The sequence below is a fragment of the Pantherophis guttatus genome, chromosome 18 (assembly GCF_059756535.1).
Source record: "Pantherophis guttatus breed Tessera chromosome 18, ASM5975653v1, whole genome shotgun sequence".
Classification (NCBI taxonomy): Eukaryota; Metazoa; Chordata; class Lepidosauria; order Squamata; family Colubridae; genus Pantherophis; species Pantherophis guttatus.
In genome coordinates, this window is record NC_142080.1 from 2652501 (window position 1) to 2663380 (window position 10880).

General features: G+C 46.8%; 1 protein-coding gene across 1 annotated transcript in view; it reads left to right on the plus strand.

Moving 5' to 3' along the window:
• Window positions 1–6497, plus strand: part of IL6R (interleukin 6 receptor) — a 19978-nt gene extending 13481 nt beyond the window's left edge. The window contains exons 6-10 of the mRNA XM_060685072.2: window positions 504–651; window positions 1741–1784; window positions 3246–3324; window positions 3838–3934; window positions 5272–6497. Of these exons, the coding sequence (XP_060541055.2) occupies window positions 504–651; window positions 1741–1784; window positions 3246–3324; window positions 3838–3934; window positions 5272–5497 (594 nt within the window). The 3' untranslated portion in view covers window positions 5498–6497. The remainder of the gene's footprint in view (window positions 1–503; window positions 652–1740; window positions 1785–3245; window positions 3325–3837; window positions 3935–5271) is intronic.
• The last annotated feature ends 4383 nt before the right edge of the window (window positions 6498–10880 follow it).

The following is a 10880-nucleotide window of genomic DNA, read 5'->3' on the forward strand; positions in this document are numbered from 1 at the left end:
GGGAGAGAGGAAGGAAGGAAAGGAAAGGAGGGAGGAAGGAAGGAAAGGAGGGAAGGAGGAAGGAAGGAAGGAAGGAAGGAAGGAATAACAGAGTTGGAAGGGAGCTTGGAGATCTTCTACTCCAACCTCCTGCTCAAGCAGGAGACCCTAGAGGCTATCCAATCTCTTCTTAAAAGCCTCCAGCGATGGACCACTCACAACTTCTGGTGGCCAGCTGTTCCACTCGTTCATTGTTCTCACTCACAGGAAGTTTCTCCTAAGTTCTAGGTTTCCACCCGTTGCTTCTCGTCCTGCCTTCTGGGGCTTTGGAGAACAGGGGGACCCTCCTCCTCTTCTTTGGGGCAGCCCCTCAAATATTTGAAAGGCGCTAATACATCCCCCTCCTCCAGTCCTCCTTTTCCTTAAACTAGACCTCCCCAATTCCGGCAACCGTTCCTCGTCCGTTTCATCCTCTTCCACCGAGAAAAGTTTGAACCGGATGCCACCGTCTTCTCTTCCTTCAGGTCCATCTCAACTACGGGGTCACCTCCTACACCATTGTGGACGCCATAAAAAATTCACCCCATATCATTCAGGTCCGGGGAAGGGAAGAATTTGACCACGGAAACTGGAGCGAGTGGAGCCGGGAAAACGTCGCCATCCCGTGGTCAGGTAAGGTGGCCTCGCTTTGCGTGGTGTTCGTAGAAAGGACGAAGCCCAATCTTAGCCCCGCAAAACCTCTTTAATTCAATATACGGCGGTCAATTACTTTCGTTTACAGCCCGCAAGGCTTGATAAAACGGCCTTTCCGAGGAAGGTTGGAGCTAATTTCTCCAGCCGGAGGGCGAGGCCAAACTCGGCACAGAGTCACAAACAGAAGTTTCAAATCTTGAATCGGCCGGATGAACTAATCGCTTCCTGCAAAAGCTCACGTCTCGTTCGCTTCTTTCTTATTTATTTATTTATTTATTTATTTATTATTTATTTATTTATTTATTTATTTATTTATTTATTTATTTATTTATTTATTAATTATATTTCTATACCGCCTTTCTCCCGAAGGACTCAATTTTATGTCTTAATGTGGAGGGGCCAATCATCTCCAAGCCTTACTCCCAAGTCGACCCTGTTTCCTTAACTGTTCTTGTCGACTGGCAGCTCTGCGCATACTGGGAACAGGCTCCCGCTATTCTTCTGCCTCGCTGATGTCAGACTCCGGAGGCTGCACATAACTATCAGACGGCCTTGGCCCCCTCTCTGCCTCCGACGCAGAGCCCTCGTCCGAGCTTTCCCAAGCCCCCAACCTCCTCACTGTCCGACTTTGCTGCCAACTCCGCTGGCCGCCAGCGGGCCGCAGGAGGTGGACCTCTTCAAAGCGATGCAGAAAATTATGTGAAAATTAAGCAAATTGAGCCCCCTCCTCAAAAAAAAAAAAGCCTCTTTGTTTCTTTTCTCCCATCTGCAAAATGCCGGATTGGTTTTTAGCAAAATCAGAGAAAATTAGAGAAGGAAGAGAAACGCTCCTTAACTTTCTTAGGAAGTCGTTTGTTTTTTTAATAAAAGATTTACCGCTTAAAAGTTTGGGGAAAATAACCAGATTAAGGGGAAGGAAGGAGGGATTTGCAGGAGGGATTTGCAACAACCCCAGAATGAATGGGGGCTCTCCTGACCCCCTCTTTGAATGCGCTTCAGATTTTCCTTCAGGTCCCCCCATTGGCAATCTATCCGTTCACTTTCTTTTCTTATTCCTTCGCTTTCCAGAATCTCAAGATTTCAAGATGGAAACAACCCATTACGCTTCAGAGGTAAGTCAGTCCTAGGGCAATTTTTATTTTATTTTTGTTTTATGTTTTTGTTTTAGAGGAGGAAAATGCTTAGAAAAAAGAAGGAAGGAAGGAAAGAGAAAAACTAGAAAGAGAAAGAAGGGAGGGAGAAAGAAAGAAAGAAAGAAATATCTAGAAGGAAAAAAGGAGGCATAAAATCTGCAAGGAAGGAAGGAAAGAAAAAAATAGAAAGTGAAGGAAGGAAATTGGAAAGAAAAGAAAGGAAGGAAGGAAGGAAGGAAAAATAGAAAGTAAAGGAAGGACATTGGAAAGAAAATAAAGGAAGGAGGGAGGGAGGAAGGAAAGAGGGAAGGAAGGAAGGAAAAACTAGAAAGAAAGAAGGGAGGGAGGAAGAAAGAAAAAAATATCTAGAAAAAAAGGAGGCATAAAATCTGCAAGGAAGGAAGGAAAGAAAAAAATAGAAAGAGAAGGAAGGAAAGAAGGAAGGAAAAAATTGAAAGAGAAGGAAGGAAAGAAAAGGAAAGAAAAGGAAGGGAGAAGGAAAGGAAGGAAGGAAGGAAGGAAGGAAGGAAAAATAGAAAGTAAAGGAAGAACATTGGAAAGAAAAGGAAAGAAGGAGGGAGGGAGGAAAGAGGGAAGGAAGGAAGGAAAAACTAGAAAGAAAGAAGGGAGGGAGGAAGAAAGAATAAAAATATCTAGGAAAAAAGGAGGCATAAAATCTGCAAGGAAGGAAGGAAAGAAAAAAATAGAAAGAGAAGGAAGGAAAGAAGGAAGGAAAAAATTGAAAGAGAAGGAAGGAAAGAAAAGGAAAGAAAAGGAAGGGAGAAGGAAAGGAAGGAAGGAAAGAAATATCCAGAAGGAAAAAGGAAGACATAAAATCTGCAAAGAAGGAAGGAAGGAAGAAAAAAAAATAGAAAGAGAAGGAAGGAAATGACAAAGATAAGAAAAAGAAGGACAGAACCAAGGAAAGAAAGAAGCAAGGAAAAAATAGAAAGGGAAGGCAGGAAATTGGAAAGAAAAGGAAGGCAGGAAGGCAAGAAAGAAAGAAAGAAAGAAAGAAAAAAAAAAGGAAAATGTCAAATCTGCTACCAACTTTCCATCTCCCCATGAGTTATTTTTTTTTCCTTCTTTGATCGTTTTATATTTTCTTTTTCTAAAAAGAGGAACCATGATTTATTCGGGGCCCAAGCCAGATGTCCGGGGCCGTCCCGCCAGAGAAAAACAGTTGACTCGTCCTTCGGCTGCTTCCGTTTTCAAACTCATTTGAATTTCTTTCCTTCTTTCTTTTTTTTCCTCCCCCCCCCCTTTGCGAAAGGAAGCAGCGACCGAAAACTTAGATTTGATGTTTTTCAGCCTAAATTAGATTTTATGTTTTTCAGCCTAAATTAGCAACCTCCAGGTTGGCCACCCCCCCTGTCGTCGCAACTCGAGGACCGCCTGTTCTTCCAAGCACGATTCGATTTCTTCTTTTCTTTCTTGCAGGACTCATCGGATCTGAATTTCTCCGGCCCCTTCACCCCGACCATCTCCGTCTTCTCCAGCCACACCGAGAAGCCCCTCGGTGAGTGGGGTGGGGGTGGGGTGGGGGGCTTTCTTGGAGAGGAGGGGGTCCCCTAACGTGAAACCCCCCCCCCAGTTTTGCAAAAGGAGAAAAAATCCTGACAGTTAGAACGATTAACCAGTGGAACTCCTTGCCACCAGAAGTTGTAAATGCTCCAACACTGGGAGTTTTTAAGAAGATGTTGGATAACCATTTTGTCTGAAGTGGTGTAGGGCTTCCTGCCTAAGCAGGGGGTTGGACTAGAGGACCTCCGAGGTCCCTTCCGACTCCGTTATTCTAAACTAAAAGAACACAGAAACATTTTTGGAGCAAGCCAGAAAGCAGATCGATTTGCAAAACCTTCCTGGATTTCGTTCCCAGAATCCCCCCCCTGGAACCAGACTAAAGCATTATGGGGGATCTGGTTCTAGGCCTGATGGGGGTCTCCGGAGGGGAGGGGAGGGGTGGGCTCACCCAACAGGCCCTCACTAAAAGGGGTGTCCTTTTTTGGGGGGGGCCCTGTTTTGCTTCCAGTGGTGGAAGAGGCTGTCGGAGTGCCGCTACACGTCTTCCTCGTCATGGCGGTCACCATCACGCTGGGACTGGCCTTGGTGGTCGGCGTCCTCACCCGGTGAGAAGGGGGGGGTCTCTCTTTTTGGGGAGGGGAGGGCTGGGAGGGGGAGTTTGGGGACTGGGGGGGGATGGGAGGGTCCTTCTTGGAGGTCTGCGTTTCGAGAGCGGGGAGGGGGGAAACATGGTTGGGGAAGCAGAGAGGGAAGGGCGAACAAACTGGGTTTAAAGTGGGGTGAGGGAAGGAAACGTGGTTTGTTTTGGGGGGAGGGAGTTCACTGGGGGGAGGCCAAGCGGAGCTGAGGCAGGGTCTTCCTTCCTTCCTCTCGCCCACCTTCCTTCTTTCCTTCTTTCTTTCTTCCTTTCCTCCCTCTTTCCCTCCTTCCCTCCTGTCATCCCTCTCTCCTTTCTTCCTTCTCTCGTTCATTCCTCCCTTTCCTTTTTTCTTTCCTCTCTCCCGCCCATCTTCCTTCCTTCTTCCTTCCCTCCTTCCTTCCTTCCTCTCGCCCATCTTCTTAGTTTCCTTCCCTTTCTTTCCTCCCTCCCTCCCTTCTTCCTCCCTCCCTTCTTCCTCCCTCCCTCCCTCCCTTCCTCTTGCCCATCTTCTTTCTTTCCTTCCTTTTGTCCTTCTTCCTTCCTTCCTCCCTCCTCCCTCCTTTTCTTCCTTCCTCTTGCCCATCTTCTTTCTTTCCTTCCCTTTTTCTTTCTTTCCTTCCTTTTTTCCTTCTTCCTTCCTCTCTCCCTCCTCCCCTTCCTTCCTTCCTTCCTTCTTCCCTCCCTCCCCCTTCCCTTTCTTCCTTCCTCTTGCCCATCTCCTTTCTTTCCTTCCTTCCTTCCTTCCTTCCTTCCCTCTTTCTTTCCTTCCTTTTTTCTTCTTCCTTCCTCCCTCCCTCCCTCCCCCCTCCCTTTCTTCCTTCCACTTGCCCATCTATTCTTTCTTTCTTTTTTCTTTCTTTCTTTCTTTCTTTCTTTCTTTCTTTCTTTCTTTCTTTCTTTCTTTCTTTCTTTCCTCCCCCTTCCTTCTTCCCTTCCTCCTCCCTTCCCTCCCTCCCCCCCTTCCTTCCTCCCTTCCTCCTCCCTACCCTCCCCCTCCCTTTCTTCCTTCCACTTGCCCATCTTCTTTCTTTCTTTCTTCCTTCCTTCCGTCCTTCCTTTTATTCCTTTCCTTCCTTCTTTCTTCGCTCCCTCCCTTCTCTTTTCACCGTCCCTCCCTTCCCTAGAGGTTTGCCCACCTCCCTTTCCCACAGACCCTAAACACCTTTGGGGTTCCCCTTCCAGACCTCCCTTCTTCTCCTTCCCCCCATCCCCCCCTCCGGGGACCCAGGCCAGGGAGGGGCTCTCAACCCCAGCCCCACCCTCCCGTCTCCGCCCTTCTAACAGGTGCGCTTGGCCTTCCAGGTACCGCAAGAAATGGAGCTTCTTGCCCTTTGGCGACATGAAACCCAACCCCGTGCCGGCCTCCTACGCGCTGACCCCGATGTCTCCGGAGCCCCCCATGAGCTCCTCTCCCCTCCTCTCCCCTCCCACCTCGCCCTTCAGCGAGAGCTCCGTCGACAGCCCAAGGACCCCCGACCAGGGTCCCTACGACGTCTGCAATGCGGACTACTTCTTGCTGCCCAAGTGAGAGAGGGGGGGGGCCCTGCGTCGAGAAGACCCTGGGGGGGCCACCACGCACCCCATGGTCGGCCTGAAGACAGGGGTGGCCCACAGCACCCCAAAACCTGCCTTTGGGGGCAGCCTTGCGGTCATTTGCCAAGGATTTCCCCCTCCCCCCCCAAGAACTTAGGCGGGTTCTAGATATCTCAAAGACGTTCCTTCTTTCTGGAGCCACGGACGAGTGGCTTCGAAGACGGAGAACGTGGTTGACGGTGGACGTCGCTCCAACGACGACAAATTTCATCCCGGCTGCCAACGACGGGAAAGACGCTGTGGATGATGGTTTGCAGGCCACGGGAGGCCTTCCCAACAATGCCTTGCAAAGAACGGAACATCTAAAGAAGGTTTTTGATAGATGGGAAATCTCTTTCAATCTGATTTTCAGATCCGGTCAGTTTCACTGCTTTTTTTTTCTCCCTACTTGGTCAGATTTTTTTTTTTCTTCCCAGGTCTCTTCACTTATTTTGTCAATTTCCACCTGCTGTTCCCCAAAACCTTCCATTTCTGCATCAATCTGCATCAAAATACCTGCTTTTTTAAAATATATATATATATATTTTCCCTAAAATCATTTTTTTTTTAAGGCAGTTATCCAACTGGACACATTCGCTCATCCTACCTCAAGTCTGGGAACTTTATAGCTTTCCTACCCGAAAAACAGGAGTTTTAAGTTTTCCTTTTCGCCTTAAAAATACACATTTTAGACTGATTTTTCTTCCCCCCTCCTCCAGGGATACGGAAATACATCCTTCAGCTTATTTTCTAATGATCCAAAAGTCATTTCAGGCCTGTTTTCAATACCATTTTTCAGCAGGGAAAGGAAGAAAAAGAAAGAGAGAAAAATAAGAAAAGACTTTTGCAAAAAGATGAAGATTTCAACCCAAACACAACTGATGTGAATCAGCAGAAGTGGTTAAATCTGCTAATTGACTTTACCGGAGAAATTTTTATTTTTTATTTTATTTTCCCTCCCCTTTAACTTGGGGTTTGGAAGAGGACAATTTTTGTCCTCTTTTTTTCAATTTTGAAAATTAATTTTTTAAAATGAATCTTTTTTTCAATTTTGGAAGAGTTTGATCGGCAGGGGAGATCGCCTAAAAAATATTCGATCATTCGGAGCAGAAGTTGCCTTCGGAAGTTGCGGGAACTTCATCCCTGGAGGCTTCCGAGAAGAGACTGGACTGCCATTGGTCAGAAACGGCAGATGCTTGGGCTCCAGGGGGGTCAGACTAGATGACCTCCAAGAGCCCTTCCAACTCTGTGATTCTTATTATTCTGTTTCCGGTGCCGACGGAGTTTTCACGGAGTTATGAATTCGGGGTGCCTTTTTCTGCCCGGCGAGGAAACATGGCGGTGCATGGATTTTGGGGGGGGGCTACGGACCCCTTCAAACAGCTTTGGGTTACAAGGCCAAGTTTTCTCAAGAGAACCAGCTCAGCTTCCTTATTACAACACTTTTTATTTTTATTTTTTTTAATTTTGGGGGGCAGGTGTTGGGTGCGGTTTTTTTTTTTTGGCTGCTGCTGTTGGTTCTGCAAAAGAGTTGTTGTGTGTGTGTGTGTTTGTGTGTTTGTGTGTCTGTGCGATGTTCTTTCCTTTGTGTTGTTTTTCAAAGGTCAGAGCGTGGGCATTATTTGGCAATTCTGCTTTATTATTATTATTATTTTTTTCCCTTTTGTTTTAACTTTGAGGGCCAGTTATAAATTCGGACTTTGGGGACTCCGAGGAGATGAAAACCTCCCAGAAAATGCAGGCTAGTCCTCGGCTTACGACCCCCAACGGAGCTTCAAATGTCTGTCGCTAAGCGAGACGTTTGTTAAGGGAGGGCTGCCCCGTTTTACGTTTTATCTTTCCGGACACAGGTTGCTAAGCGAATCACTACAGTTGGGGAAGTTAGGAAAGCGGTCGTTAAGCGTGAATCCGGCTTCCCTCCCATTGACTTGGCTTGTCTGACGGTCGCAAAAGGGGATCACGTCATAAATATGAGTCAGTCGCCGACTGTCTGGATTTGGATCAGGTGTCCCTGGGGATGCTACAACGGTCGTGAAGTGTGAAAAACGGTCCTAAGTCGCCTTTTTGAGGTCGTTAAGTGTGAAAAATGGTCCTAAGTCCCCTTTTTGAGGTCGTTAAGTGTGAAAAACGGTCCTAAGTCCCCTTTTTGAGATCGTTAAGTGTGAAAAACGGTCCTAAGTCCCCTTTTTGAGGTCGTTAAGTGTGAAAAATGATCCTAAGTCCCCTTTTTGAGGTCGTTAAGTGTGAAAAATGATCCTAAGTCCCCTTTTTGAGGTCGTTAAGTGTGAAAAACGATCCTAAGTCCCCTTTTTGAGGTCGTTAAGTGTGAAAAATGATCCTAAGTCCCCTTTTTGAGGTCGTTAAGTGTGAAAAACGATCCTAAGTCCCCTTTTTGAGGTCATTAAGTGTGAAAAATGGTCCTAAGTCCCCTTTTTGAGGTCGTTACGTGTGAAAAATAATCCTAAATCCCCTTTTTGAGGTCGTTAAGTGTGAAAAATGATCCTAAGTCCCCTTTTTGAGGTCATTAAGTGTGAAAAATGGTCCTAAGTCCCCTTTTTGAGGTCGTTAAGTGTGAAAAACAGCCCTAAGTCCCCTTTTTGAGGGCGTTAAGTGTGAAAAATGATCCTAAGTCCCTTTTTTTCAGTGCCGTTGTAAGTTGGAATGGTCACTAAACGAACCATTGTAAGTCGAGGACTACTTATACAGGAGATGAATGGGAGGAGCCAGAAACTGAGACAATTCAATCCGATCAGTTTTTCCCTTTGTGGGAAAGAGAGAGAAGGAAGTGGCCAAAGGATGGATTTGAAACGGCTGAATTTGCAGAATTTGCAAACGGGGTTCTTACTGCAACGTCAACCTAAAAACGTTGTTAAAGTTTGGAGTTAAAAAACGTTCAGCTGCATTTTTTTCCCAGCGAATAAATGCATAAGGTGCTACTTTCGACTTTCGTGCTTTTGTTGAAAAACGGCTAAAGCGGGTGTTTCTCCGAACTTTAAGAGGGGTGGACTTCGACTCCCAGAATTCCCTAGCCAGCATGCATGAAATTCTGGGAGTTGAAGTCCATCCCTCTTAAATGGGGAATTCTGGGAGTGGAAGTCCATCCTTCTTAAATGGGGAATTCTGGGAATTGAAGTCCATCCCTCTTAAATGGGGAATTCTGGGAGTGGAAGTTCACCCATCTACAAGCATGCTGTCTGGGGAATTCTGGGAATTGAAGTCCGTCCCTCTTAAATGGGGAATTCTGGGAGTTGAAGTCCACCCATCTATAAGCATGCTGTCTGGGGAATTCTGGGAATTGAAGTCCGTCCCTCTTAAATGGGGAATTCTGGGAGTTGAAGTCCACCCATCTACAAGCATGCTGTCTGGGGAATTCTGGGAATTGAAGTCCGTCCCTCTTAAATGGGGGATTCTGGGAGTTGGAGTCCAGCCGACTTAAAGCATGCTAGTTGGGGAATTCTGGGAGTCAAAGTCCATCCCTCTTAAATGGGGAATTCTGGGAGTCAAAGTCCATCCCTCTTAAATGGGGAATTCTGGGAATTGAAGTCCACCCATCTACAAGCATGCTGTCTGGGGAATTCTGGGAATTGAAGTCCATCCCTCTTAAATGGGGAATTCTGGGAATTGAAGTCCGTCCCTCTTAAATGGGGGATTCTGGGAGCTGAAGTCCATCCCTCTTAAATGGGGAAGTCCACCCCTCTTAAAGCATGCTGTCCGGGGAATTATAAAGGTTGGGGAACTCTGCTCTCAAACTTTGTTTTCAAATCACAGCTGGAAACTGAGGCCCCCTCCCTGTAATGGGTGTAAACTCTTGACTGACGTGGAGCTGTTTTTATTTTTCTTCCCTCTTTCCTCCACCCGAGACAGTGACTAAATCATGGGGTTTTGCAATCCAGGGCTCACAAACTCTTCCCGGAGACCAACCACACATTCTTTGAGGCCCTGAAAACAAGAGTTGCCCAAAGTTTGGTTCCCACACGGTTGCTAAGCGAGTCAGCCGTTCCCTCTTGACTTGAAGGTCACAAAAAGGAAACCCCCGGAACACGGCAACTGTCATAAATACAAGTCACTTGCCAAGGGTCCGAATTTTGGCAGCTCCATCAAACCATGGTTTGGTGTGAAAAAGTCCCTTGTTTCAGTGCCTTCAGTCACTAAATGAAATGTCGTAAGTTGAGGACTAACTGCATCCTAGCAAAAACAACCACGGTTTATCTGATGCCTTTAAAAGGGGGGAGAAACTCTGTTTATTCGGATGTGGGGGGGGAGTGTGTCTCACTCACAAGGAGGAATTTTGTCGCCGGCATCAATCCAAATCCTCGAAAATCGGTTGTCCTGTAACCGCTAGGCTCAACTGCTTTGTGAGCGAAGAGAGCCAAAGGGAGGGGAAAAAATCGAGAGGGGGCCCCTCTTTGCAATGGTGCCCCCCTCCAAACCGCTGGATTTATACACTTTCGGGGGGCTTCGGCAGGAGATTTTAAAAAAAAAAAACCCAAGCAAAATTATTTGCAGAGTTTTGAGCAGGAGACGAGCCAAATGTTTCATTGAAGTCTTGGATTTGGGACAGGATTAACGTGGAATCAAAAAAATGCACGAGCGTCGTGGTCCCCGGGCCCACGTGGCAGGAGGTGTTTTTTTCTGGGGTTTTAGGCCTATGGGGGGGGAGGGAGGGGAGGAGGGAGGAGGGGCTGCCCCCGAAGCGTGAGAAAGGGATCTCGAGAGGAAGACAAACAGTTGAGCAACCTCGCAAACGGGATGAGAAACTCGACAGGTTGGGAGGGAAGCGGTGTCGAAATCTGCCATCCGTTGTCCTCTTTTTTTGTTTTGTTTTGTTTTGAATTTGGGGTGATGCCTGGTGAGAACGGAAGCGGGGGTGGGTGGGTGGGTTTTGCGGGGAGCAAACCTTCTTCCTTACCTAACATGTTGGGGGGGGTTGGGGGGGTCTTAACACCCCATCGAAGTGGAAAGGGGAGTGAAGCATCGACGGACACTCTCCAAAAGGAAAAAAATCGTGTCTGATTGGCAGGTCTTGATTTGAAGAGGTGGGGATGCAACGTTGGATACTGGAGCGGGGGATTTTTTTCCCCCCATCGCCCTCCCACTCCCCTTTCCAAAATCACCAGCCAAGTTGTCCCTTTTGGTGATTGACGTGAAAGGTATTTAATAATTGACAACCTGGATATGATCTTATGGACAGCATCTGGTTTGTGTTCTGTCCACATCTTTACGTCTGTTTTGACGTTTAGGAGAAACACAGCAAAGTTTTTAATTTCCAGTCCTTAAACAAAGTTTGCAAACTGAACTTCTAAAAATCACTTTATTTTCAATGTTGCTTCCAAATCAGG